This window comes from Rhipicephalus microplus, chromosome 7, assembly GCF_043290135.1.
Source record: "Rhipicephalus microplus isolate Deutch F79 chromosome 7, USDA_Rmic, whole genome shotgun sequence".
NCBI classification, from domain to species: domain Eukaryota; kingdom Metazoa; phylum Arthropoda; class Arachnida; order Ixodida; family Ixodidae; genus Rhipicephalus; species Rhipicephalus microplus.
Window position 1 is genome coordinate 156,563,925 of NC_134706.1, and position 13,002 is coordinate 156,576,926.

At 43.6% G+C, this 13,002-nt stretch overlaps 1 protein-coding gene across 1 annotated transcript in view; it reads right to left on the minus strand.

The window, feature by feature from the left end:
- Positions 1-6,666, minus strand: part of LOC142767907 (uncharacterized) — a 45,968-nt gene extending 39,302 nt beyond the window's left edge. The window contains exon 1 of the mRNA XM_075870149.1: positions 6,359-6,666. Coding sequence (XP_075726264.1) covers positions 6,359-6,537 — 179 coding nt within the window. The 5' untranslated portion in view covers positions 6,538-6,666. The remainder of the gene's footprint in view (positions 1-6,358) is intronic.
- Between the last annotated feature and the right edge of the window lie 6,336 nt (positions 6,667-13,002).

Consider the following 13,002-nt stretch of genomic DNA (forward strand, 5'->3'; position numbering starts at 1 on the left):
GTCTAGCACGGTGAAGCCTTCAGTTGCAAGAATTTGATGTTACAATCATTCACAAGTCAGGACGCAAACACACCGATGCTAAATTTCTCTCACGTGCGTCAATCACAAGTACGAACTCGGACGTAGACGAGAACAATACATTCATTTCCTCTGTATCAGCAACCGACTTGGCTCTACAACGACGCGAGGACATGAAGTTAAGCCTAATGGACTACCTCAAAGGCAGAAAAATCAGTCTTCTTCGAAACTTCGCACGTTCGTTGGCCTCGTTCTGCATTAGGAATGGAGTCCTCTATAAGAAAAATTTTGACCATACCCAGGCCTACTGGTTGACCATACCCAGGCCTACACGTACCTACTGGTTGCGCCAACCTCGCTTTGTGACAATATTTTACATGCTCGTCACGACGAACCATCAACTGGAGACCTTGGCTACACGCGCACCTTGGAAAGAATTCGCCGCTTCTACTACTGACCATGCCTCGTGAAGACAGTCAAGCAGTACTTCCGCACGTGCTGCGACCGCCAACGCCGTAAGACTTCGCCTGTCCGACCAGCAGGAGTGCTACAGCCTATCTCCACGCCCAAAACACCATTCCATCCAACTGGCACTGACCTCCTCGGATTGTTTCCCGCATCTTCGTCTGGAAATCGGTGGATTGTGGTTTCCACCAACTATTTACCGCATTAAACGAAACGAAAGCCCTGCGCAAAGTTACCGCAGCCAAAATCTCCCAATTGTTCGTCACCAGCATCGTACTTCGTCACGGAGCAGAAGCTGTGATAATTACTGATCGTGGGACAGCTTTCACCGCAAAGATGCTTCAAGAAGTGCTCAGACTAAGTGGTACAGATCATAGGAACAGCATGGGTTATCACCCCCAAACAAACGAAATACTGAATGGTTGAACAAGACCATTGCAGATATGCTGTCAATGTATGTGGCCATTCATCACGAGAACTGGGACAATATACTCCCTTACGAAACTATTGCTCACAATACAGCAGTCCAAGAGAGTATAGGTTTCACCCCGTTTCCCCTAGTTCATAGTCGTGAGGTCACTACAATGCTCGACGCAATGCTTCTTCCCCACAACTTGGGCATGTTCAACGCGGACCGACGCTGCCTTGTTCGCTCAACGCTCTCAGGAGGCCTGTAAACTCGCCCGACGCCATATTGAGGCTCGCCAAACTGCCGACGCACGCCGCTACAACCCTACAAACCGAGCAGTTACTTTGCAACCAGGCGATGAAGTTTGGGTGTGGACCCCCATCCGGCAGCAAGCTCACTCTGAAAAGTTGCTGCGGCGCTACTTCGGCCCATACAAAGTTTAACGCTGACTCAGTGATGTTACCTACGAAGATTTCTCTGAGGGCACCTCAAGACATTCCTGTCGGTTTTGACAAGTGATGTGGTGCATGTGTCAAGACTCAAGCCATCTTTCTCGCGTCGTCAATCGAACATGGACTGACTTACCATGCTTTTGTTTCTTTTCGATGTGTCATGTGTCTTGACTCCTTTCTTTATTGAGTACGTCTGTGACACCAGCCCAGTTTTAGCCTTAAGAAGCAAATGTGAGATTCCATAGTAGCATCTTTCCTTTCTCATTTTTTTTTCAACGTTCATCACCAGCATCGAGACGTTGCTTTTCGAGGAGAGGGAATTATGTTACAGGTAAATGGGTATGAGCCATCAACTGTAGCGTGAAATCGCTGGAAGTGGAGAAACAAGAGAACATTGCTTCCTGGTCCCGGGGCGGGCAAGATGTCAATCCGTTTCTGTCTCTGTTACTTCGTTCGTGGCAATATATTGATAGATATACTGACCCAATAGGCAGAATGGTAATGGTTATGTGTGAATGACATATTTTTTTCATTTGCAACAGCACCGAAAAATGCGAAGGGCAGATGGCATAAGAAGTGGAAAGACTGCATTTGACGATAGATTACGCAATTATGTCACATGGGATATATGATGCCTAAGGGTGATGACATAGATGAATATAGGTCCATAAGCTTAGGTAGTGATTACAAACGTATCAAAGTAAGTTTTGAAAAAGAAATCAAATTGGAAAGGGACCATTGCGAGCAACCACACGGTAATATTTATTCAGAAATGCAAATAGAAATAGCAACTAAAGAGTTCGAGAAAATAATCACCGAGATACTAAAACAGAGCTGGCGTACACTACTCTTATTCGATAGTTCGAGTCAGAGCTTGCTAAGGTACGAAGCAAATTAACCGGAAAAAGCAGACAGAAACCTTAAAGCTGGTGGGATGAGGAAGTTAATAGAGTCATAGGAAGAAGACGTCAAGAAGCCTCCAGGAAACACAGGTATGCTAAACAAAGGGGTAAACCGCAAGATGATGTCAAAGAAAAATGGGATAACTTTTTGAGCTGCAGAAGGAAAGCGTTCCATTTGGTCAGTGAAAAGATTAGGGAAATGGGAGCCTAGTCGATGGCAGAAATAAACAAAAGTGATAGAAGAGCAGCAAAGTTTCGGAACAATCAAAATTCTCTGAGTAATAAGACAAGTACAAAAGACAGGCTTATACCTACAGTTCAAGGGGTCGGACTAGAAAGGGATGAGGAAATGAAATATATAAAAACAATGATGACAGAAAAATGTAGACACCGAGAAAGCACTGCATGCACCGTACCAGATGAAAATGGACCATTTAGGTAAGTGGCTTCACTGCGACAACGAGAGCAGGAGAGGACAGAGAAAAGAGTTCCTAATAGCACAACAACAGGCCCTGACCGCATCCCAATCACGCTAATAAAAAAACTAGGACGAAACTCTCAGCAGACATCAACAGAGGCACCGAGCAAAGCAATAATGGCTGGTGAAGCTCCCAATTGGTGGAAACTAAGCAGGATGAGCATGATCTATAAAAGAAAAGGGGACAGAACCTATAAAAACAACTACTGTCCTATAACAGTGACATTATTAGTTTACAGGCTGGCGATGCAGATATAAAAGAAAAAGTACAGACATGGGTGGAGAATGAGGGGGTGCTGGGAGGACTACAAAATTGGTTCCGTAAACGAAGGACGTTGGCAGACAATCTGCTTTCGTTCATGCAGTGTATTGGAATAGCAGAAAAGGAACACAGGCCCTGTGGCTGGCATTTCTAGATATCAAGGGAGCTTATGATAGTGTGATTCGAGAAGACTTGTGGGGAATACTGGACACACAAGATGTGGAATGTCGAATAACCCATTTTCTAAAGAATATCTATAAAAGCAACAAGGTAGTTATAAAATTAGAGAACAGGTATCTGAGACCATAGCGATAAAACGTGGGCTCGGACAGAGATATCCCTTGACAACTTTGTGAATTATGATGTATCTCCTGTGACTAAAAGCCAAATTATAGGGGAGTCGACTTGGATTCAGCCTCTTTTTTGCCAAGGAAAGAAAATACATTGAACAGTCATTACCAGTAATGATGTATGCAGATGATGTAGTGTTATTTGCCGACAACAAGAAAGATCTGCAGGGATTGATAGACATCTGTGGTAATAAGAAAGATAGGTTAAACTTGAAGTTCAGTGGGTAAAAATTGGCAATCATGACCTTTAAAGAAAACAAAGGCAGTGAGCATAGATACACGAAGTCGCCCTAGAAATAGTGGATAAATACAAATACTTGGGCGTATGGATAAATAACGGGGCCGAGCATTCAAGGGAGCATAAAAGATACGTATTGACTAAGGACATCAGGAATGCAGCTTTAATGAAAGATAGGGCACTCTGGAACTACAATATGTGTGACTTTTTGAGAGGGATTTGGGAAAGTGTCTTAGTCTCGGGCTTGACGTTCAGCAATGTGATCTTGTGCATGAAATCAGAAGTTCAAGCAAGATTAAAAATAAAAGAACGTTGCCTAGGTAGACTTGCCTTGGGAACACACGGGAATACACCAAATCAAGGGGTACAAGGAGACACGGGATCCACATCTTTTGAGTGCGGGGAAGTTTGCAGCAAGATAGAATTTGAGGAGCAATTGAGAAAAAATGGCAGAGGAGCGTTAGGCTCGGAAAGTATTTAGTTACTTGAACTTGAAGAATTTCCATACTACATAGAGGAAACGAACTCGAAAATTGTCAAGCAAGTATTTAGACAACATCAGAATGCCAAGCCATAGAAAACGTCGGTTAAGAAGAATGTGAAGAAAACAGAGAGGGACGTGTGGAAGATAGGAATGCTTACGAAATCATCACTGGAGATCTACAGAACTTTTAGGCAGGATATCGCAAGGGAAAAGATCTGCGATAATTCTCGGGGTAGTTCTCTGCCTTTCGATGAGAGAACGGGAGTATTGCGGACCAAGACGCTTCGAGCAAAATACCAAAGCATGGACACGGTATGTAGTGCACGCTTTAGTTAACGCGCACGCTCCGAATTGTTGTTGGTAAACAATTCACAGGAGCAATCTTCCAACAGTACTATTTTGGTGGTTAAGATCTTGTGTCTGTATATACGGGGGACGGAGGCTAATAAATGGTCACGCAGAGCAAACAGTCGGTTTTTCACTAATAAAACTCGCTAGCAGAAGCTGCGTGCATCGGCATTGTGAGGTGAGAGTGAGGAGCGTAGGAGAGGTTGGAGGGGAGGAAGCGACGCGCATGATCAAGGGAGGGGAAATAAACACTGAATGAATATGTAGAGGAACGAGATGGGGGAGCGAGCAGACGCCGTCGACATGGCAAGAAAAAGAGTACGTAGGAGAGGAAAAAGATGGAAGCTACACGCATGTGCACTGCGGGTGTAAACGGTACTTTGAGGGATGCCGATAGGAGAAAAAGGGGGGCATGCTGGCACTCCCTACGTGTGCATTGCGAGTCAGGAGAGGGAGAGTGTAGGAGAGAAAATAAGAGGAGGAGAGACAGGCGTGCACTGTAAGGGTGGTTCGCACCGCACACTGGTTAAGCTGAACCATAACCCGTTTCGCATCGATAATGCCGTGTACTATGATGCAGCCACAGTGTTTGTGATATCAATATTCAAAATGACATCAATCCAAAAGACGGAATACTGAGAATGCATATTACCAGTACATACGTTTACAGCTCGACAATTACTGGACTCTAGACATCATATTATTGTATGATTTTCGCATCTCTAATGCGAGCAAAAGTTGGCCACATAGCAGGTAGAAGACCACATATGTTTCCTAATTTTTTCGGGATAAAAAAGAGACAAATTTGTGCGAATATCGTGCTTAACACGGGCTTCATTAAGCTGATGAATTAGGCTCAGAGTTGTAGTGCTTGCGCCACTAACGCATGAACTCGAATGGTTCTTCACCAGAAAGAGCAAGTGCGTTATCGATTTCTAGCAACATGGATATCAGTATAAGACACAACTTACGAGTCTTCCGAGGTATCTTCATTGTTTCATTGTTTCTTTTAACATGCGCCTCATCAAACGGGGAAAGCAGTTGCCGGCGCCCCGAGTGAGCGGCGTCGACAGAAGTGCTGCAAAACACTCCTCGTGCAATCTCACATGTTATTGCGTATACGTCATCAAATTTGTTCAAACGCCATCGCATGACGCGATCACGACTTCACAAATCGTTCTAATTTGTGACGTCACCGTTATCGTAACTGTTATTGTACATAATGGTACGTCACGTCACGATGTCTGAATGATAGGCAAGTTGGTCTGTGGCTCTGTTTGTGCGAATTTTCAAACACAATGACATCACGACATGACATCAATGTTTGGTCACAGAGGAGCCAACCTTGGGAAATCCGCTTAACGGTGCGAAGTGCAGAAAGCTCGAAATACCCATAGGCAGCGCAAATCCATGTTAGGCGTACAAGGTTTTTCACTCAGAAGAAAGAAGAGACGCATTTTGCATTGGAGTCATCAAAAGCGAATTCATAAAAATCATGTTTTTTGTGCTTATTACAGAGCGCAAGAGACTTCAACGATAAGGTTAGGTGTTCAGCGCTGCCGTGCTGATTTAGCGTGAGATTGTTTCCGCTATAGTGACTTTTTTCTGAACTAAGTGATATAATTTTGTAAAGGCGATGGTGAACTCAATGAAATGAGGTGCAACTGAGGACGTAATAAATTGCTAATAGAGGCAAGATGGTTTTTCACAAGTGGTCACGATATTTAAATTACGCTCAATAGTTGCGCTTACTTCGAGGTTGTATGAAATGCAAGTATGAGTCACGGAGCAATACCTTCGACAGTATGCATAACTTGAGGTTGACTTTGTAAGGTTGACTTTGAATTAAACAGTTTATTAGTATTGATTTCGTGGAATACTTAGTATGCTTGTACCGTTTTATTTTGTCAGATTCTATTTTTATATTAGCTTTAAGATCAACCTCAACTTACAAAGGGGATATGGAGACGCCAAACTGTGTAACATTCCCCTTGACAGCGAAGCCTTGGAATGCCTTGAATGTTCCCGTTGCCGCTTGGCCCAGTCTGTCGAATGGGGATTTCAGCGAGTCATAGAGGATGAAGTCGCAGACACCGTCAGCTGGCACCTGCACTGGGCCGTCGCTGGCCATGGTGCAGATCAGGGATGCCGTTGATGGTGGTGGTCCTACTGACGCTGCACATGGCGGACGATAAGAACTAGCTTTATTGACGTGTATGACTGTTCAGTCAACTTAAGATACAAACTGCCTCCAACAAAAGGCATAGAAGGGTTACAACGAGTGATTGACATTTACCACGTGCTGGTGAATTCTTGTGAATACCAGTGCTTAATTAATATTTCAGTTTTATCGGCGGTGAGTGACAAGCAAATAAGAGGAAAGGTGTTTCACCACTGTTCACTTACACGTAGTGAGCATGTAGTTGCGCCACGGAAATACTATGACGGGCAAGCTAAGCCTTGACAGTGAGCGGCGTTGTTGCCGCAACCATAGACTGCTTTTGTTTACAGCATCCCCCGAATAAGAGTAATGAAGAATATTAGGCTCACTTTCTTCAGGATTAAGAGCGATTGATCCGGCTTGACTGCTTCCAAATCAATGTGTGCATCTTATAACTCGAAGAGTAGATGGGTCTACCAGAGACTCTATAACATAGAAGCCTGTCCAGCTAGTCACCGTGCATTACGCCAGTCGAATATGCATTTTCATTCCGCGAAAAATCCCGTCGCGTACCGAGATAAGCTTGGCCATTTTTTTGTCTTTTTCACACGGAAAAGCCCTCGTGTAAGTGTGGCCAAAAGAACGCTTTTTTGTCAATACCTTTTTTTCCCCGAAGACAGTCACAATAACCCAAGAAATCACGCACATGTAAGTTCAACTGCAGTGCAGTAGTATTGACACCAGAGGAGCGACACTGTTTCGCACTACCTATTGCTGCAAAAACGAACTGACTTTGATATTATTCCCGAAGTTACTGGATGGGTTGCTGAATATTTACATGAGAAGCGACACTTTGTAGTTGTAAACGGCGAACAGTCTGAAATAACTAGAGTCACATCAGGTGTACCTCAGCGATCAGCACTAGGACCACCACATTTTATAATTAATAAAGGACATTATTGAAAACGCACAATCTTGTAATAGGCTATTTGCAGACTACTGCATTTTATACCGTCAAATGACTGTTCGAACTGATTGCTCCGTAATCCAAAACAACTTATGTGCAATAGACGCAAGATGCCAGCGATGGCGAATGAAACTGAGTTTTAAGAGAACTGTATGCATGATGTTAATCAGAAAACAAAACCAGGTGATATTGAATACACAATGAACAGCTCTCCGGTGAAAATTGTGCGCAAATACAAATACCTAGGTGTCTTTTTTTCGCCCTTCTCTATCATAGAATTGGCATCTGGAATACACTGAAAACAAAAGCTAGTAGGAGCTTAGCATTCTTAAAAGGAAATACACGTGCTTTTCAACAGCAAACCCGGGAGTTACTATAAAAAGAATATGTGAGATCAGTACTGGAGTACGCATGTTGTGCATGCGATCCTTCTATATCATCAAATAAAAAATGATAAGAAAAAGTTCAGTCCACCGCGGAGACATATGTGTTTATTGCACCAATGTACGTGAAGCGATTCAGTGCGACAAAAGCTAAGCTGAAGTTAAAATGGAAGTCTCTGCAGCACCGAAGCCTACCGTTTCGCCTGAAGGCATTGCACAGCATATTATAATACTCGAATTGTCCCTGATGTATACATAGGCCGGCCCCACTACATTTCTGCCCGCAAAGATCATAACAAGATAGGAGAATATAAATGCAATACATCGTCCTTCAGCAACTCTTTTTTTCCGATAACTATCAGTCAGTGGAAACGACTTCCTCCCACAACTCTAGAAACTTCTTCGACGAGTGCATTTTTTTTTGCAATAAAAATGATTGCATCAATCCACTACTATGCCCTATAGACTACGCCTGTGCACCTGGCAGTAGCCGTGATCTGCACGGTATCTTGGTTGTAATCTTTGTTGTTTTGATTTGGTGTTCCATTTGCCCTTGTGCTGGATGAATGCTGCACTTTGGTTTAATTACCATTTCATTTTCCTTAATTTTTGTGGTTTCTGCATTATTTCTAGTACATATGAATTTTCTGACACAGCTGTGTATGTCTTGTTTTTCGCGAATGGATTTCTTCTATTTTTCTTTTTACACAAACTTACGTTAACCTGCAGTTTTAATGTTTTTTCCTGTTACCCCCCCCCCCCTCTATATTGCCTGCTTGGGTGCTGTAAGTAATATGAATGATGGATGAAAAACTTTTATTGGGGTCCTGAAGGATTCCACCCCCGTTTTATAGGGGTAGGATCGCGGGCCGCTCCCACGTTGGGACGGGGAGGCCCAGTAATAAATAAATAAATATAAATAAATAAATAAAGTGCACCAAAAATACAACATGCCGCAGGCTTTAAAATAATAACATTTGGATATCTGCTGTGCTCTTTGAAACAATAGCGGAAGTTTTCCGCGTCTACTCAGTTGGGTATTTATACCATATCGTTACTTACCCGTATTCGAGACAAATGCTTTCCCTAATTCAAAGTGACTGCTTGCATTGTGCGGCTTACTCCCGCTACCGTTCTCTGCTGCTCCAGTGTGATTGCGTAAATTGTGGAAATATTTCTAATAACAGTCGCAAAGTTTCTTCAGATCACACAAAAGTGCACTCATTACTTCCGCGGCTTTTATTTTGTCACTATCAGAAACATAAACATCTGTGTTTGCTTTAATAACGCTTAATTAGCAGATGAGATTATCAGAGGAATGCTCAATGAATAAGCTACTATACATGCAGCTGAATGAGCATATGACATTCTTTCTATAGAGATCCACATCGAACATTCCTATTGAAATGATCCGTATGCGATGTCCAATATTTCGGTACGTTTCCGAAAGAATACAGATGTTTCCTATATATTTTCTATATATTTCCGTAAGATTCTTACGAAAACATTCGGAATTATTGGACATCGCATACGGATTGTTTCAATAGGGATGTTCTGGTCATATCACCAGGAGTTTTTTTAAAATATGTAGAATGCAGCGGCTTCAAGCGCACTATACTTGAGCTACATATACAAGGCGTGTAAAAAACCGAGCTTCAAGACTTTTTGTGCGAGAAGTTGCGCTCAAATAAACCTAGACCGTAGTTTTCTCCGAGCACTGTGCCACTAAAAAGTTTTCAGGTTACTTTTGCCTAAATATTTATTGAAACAACTTTTACCATAATAATTGGGCACCAATAGTTACCAAGGCAGTGAGGCATGCGATGGCACTAACAAGCAATGCCTAACATCATCGTTTTTTAGCCATCGACTATGACTCAAACAAATTAAAAATAAAACATATATATATATATATTTTTTTCAAAAGCGTCGGGCTTCAGTGTTTGCATAGTGCCACGTAGTGCGAACGAGAATCGTTCTCTTCATGAATAGGTGCGTGCTCACTTGGTCTTTTTGAACCTCTGCTTTGCTCCCAAAACACGTGCGCCTCTTTGATTGGCGTGGAATACAAATGTCACGATGTCTGCTATGTCGGTAACACTAATGTCACATCATGCAATGGGAACTCTTTGATAAAAAAATCTTATGATGTGACATTATTATAGTCACGTAGCTAGACTAACACGACCATTAGTCACATAACAAATAAGGACGTAACACTGGCGCGACTCAAACCACTCTTCTACTCGCGTGACTGAAAGTCTTGCCACATCGCGAAATGTCTGGTCAAGTAACTAAAACTCATGTAGCTTTAAGTCACGTGATCTAAATCACACATCATCTAGTAATAGCTAGACAGCTGCCTGACATTTTCCCGCCACAAAGGAATTAAACAAGAGTATCCATGAGACTAAATTTGCAATATAACGTAACAGGTACCCAAGGGACCCACCTAGCTATGCCTTGCCACGTCTAGCGATAATTGGCATTATTAGCGAAAACTTGGCATTTCTGGCAAAAACGTGACATTGTTTCCCAAACTTATCCCGGTTCCGGCCATGCGCCACTGGTGCGAGCTGCGCACTTGTTTGGGCTTCTCCTCAGCTCTGCTGGTCGAGTGCCCTTATTAACAAGCCCCCGGATATTCATTCTTTGCATAGGTGAGCACAATGATTTCGGAGTCTTCTCACCCTCTACCCTAGCTTTGAGCTTTTTTTGATTTCATTCTCAGTCGCTCCTAAAAACGAGTTCACTGTCGCTGCAAGCGCTCAAGATTAGCGGTCCAATTGAACGTATTGTGCTTCGGAGTTTTCACGGTAGTCTTTGCCGCAAGCACTTTACCACTGTTTTCATTGCGAAAATGAGGGCTAAAAAAACAACACATTACTTTTTTGTTTTTACTGCAAAAAAGGGGCCGCTAAAGTGAGCTCGTGTGCATAATAAATGACGTTACACCTTTCGGAACCGCACCAATCGGTCGCCGCTAGGCAGAAGCTATCCTCACCATTTGCTCTTTCTGGATAGGCTTCTCGACACTACTATCTACATCACTCCATCATACCAACTCACTCCACAAGCTTGGCGAAGTCGGATACGGTTGAATTTACGATCAAATCAACTGCAATATTTCATTATCGTATATATCTTTTAACGCGCCTTGAGGAGCGCATCAATTTGCCCTCACTGCACTTTGCCCTCATTGAAGTCACGATCATAGCAGCGCTTGTGCCGCGTTATCAACAAGCACAGGCAGCTCTGGCATATATACAATAGCTGCATGCGACGGAGGGAAGAGAATTTGAGCAGACCTGTCACTATTGTCCTTGACGCTCATTTCGCCTTATCGAAAGAGCACAGACAGCAAGCAAGCCGATCGCTCCTATGATACGCAATTAGGGATTCCGCTTTCTCTCATTGGTGGGAGCGTAGTCGTGCGGTATTTTCATAGACAATAGTCTTTCTTGGGGATCCTCGACGTCAAAACTTGGGTATGTCTGTCTGTTTCTCTGTGTCTACATTTGTATTCGTGAAAATATTATTGTTTACCAAAATTACGTGCAGCAGGTTCCACACACAATACGGTTCCGTGTTCAAGTGGCCCTCAATTACAGTGACACAGGTACCACAGCAGAGTGACATAAATATTTCACATTTACACCAGCAGTATTGCGAGAACACGCTCAGCAACTTATGGGTATAACTTTTATGTGGTTCGCAATCTCTGAATTGGAGAACAGGCGAGCGTAACACTGTTGTTGATCATTTTAATAAAGGCACAGGACCCACGCTTGAAGAATTCTTCCTCACCTAGGAGGAGCAATTGAGCTTCCTAATGAATAGTTACAATTGTGTACATTCCGACTATCATCGGCCACTGGCTGGCTTACCGCTATACTTCTGTTTTCCCACAAGGAAAACATTGCAGCCGCCCGCACCGGACCGGCCAGTGCACTATTCGGGCGCCTACCCTTTTTATGAACCGCTCTATACCAAACGAGTGGTACGCCCCACCTAGGAGGCACAAGAATGTCTTGGCCACACAGCAAGTCAGCGATGCGTGTTCATTAGGCTCGTGCTTCCTGCAGTGCATGCACTGCTCCGAGCAGACGAGATGTCATCTGTACATCCGGTCCGCCGTAGGCAAAACGGACAACCCTAAACGGACAACCCAATTCTGCCCGGTAGCCTGCTAGAGGTCAGTAGGACTCTTGGAAACCCGGGGTTCTAAGCCTTGCAGCCAGAACTCACAAGTAACTACTGCGCTAACTCTGTGTTGCAAATCTCCAGGAGCGGGGTATCAAATTTTAACGCGGCAATTCTCCTATAGGTATCAATGACATGCCTATACACAGGCGACCGATTCAGATTCTTGGGCCCCGGGGGCAGTGGGTGCAAAAACGGCGACTTTGCGCCCCTAGAAAATATGTCGCCAGTTTTCTGGTGGGGTGTTGTACTGGTAGTTCTAATGTCTTGAGGATCGTGTTCAACGCAAAAGTATCTGTCAAAACGACGGCCGAAGAGATGTTTCAGCCGCCCTTCGCACGAGGCAGCCCTAAATGTTCATATTTGACAAAGGAATCTTTTGCGATCCAAAAATGTCTGATAAGCTGCGATTTGACCTTGCGCGCAACTTGACAGGGCATCAATAAGGAATCGGACAAAAACCAAAAGCGACCAGTAAAGACTCTCATGAGTAAATAACGGCTTACATAGTACGGGAATTGAAACGCTAGAGCCCTGTTTATCTAAACTTTCAGCGCCTTGACCTCCTCCTCCCAGCTCTCCTGGCCATTCCGCTGGCCTGATAGTTCACTCCTAGAATGCATACTTTATCTACGACGGAACTGTCGTGCAGGCATGTTCGTGGCGAAGCGTGAAGGCATGAAGATTTACACTTGTGTAAATTAAGTTTGAGCTTCGGAAAGCTGAGCGTATACTGAAAAAACCTTTATAAACCGCCGTTATGCTCTCCTTGACCCTGTGATATGTGATTATGTCATCTGCGGAAGCTGCTACTTTAACAGTACCTCTACCGGTGGTTTGCAACCTGAGGACACTCTGGTGTTTCTTCAATTTGAATCACCA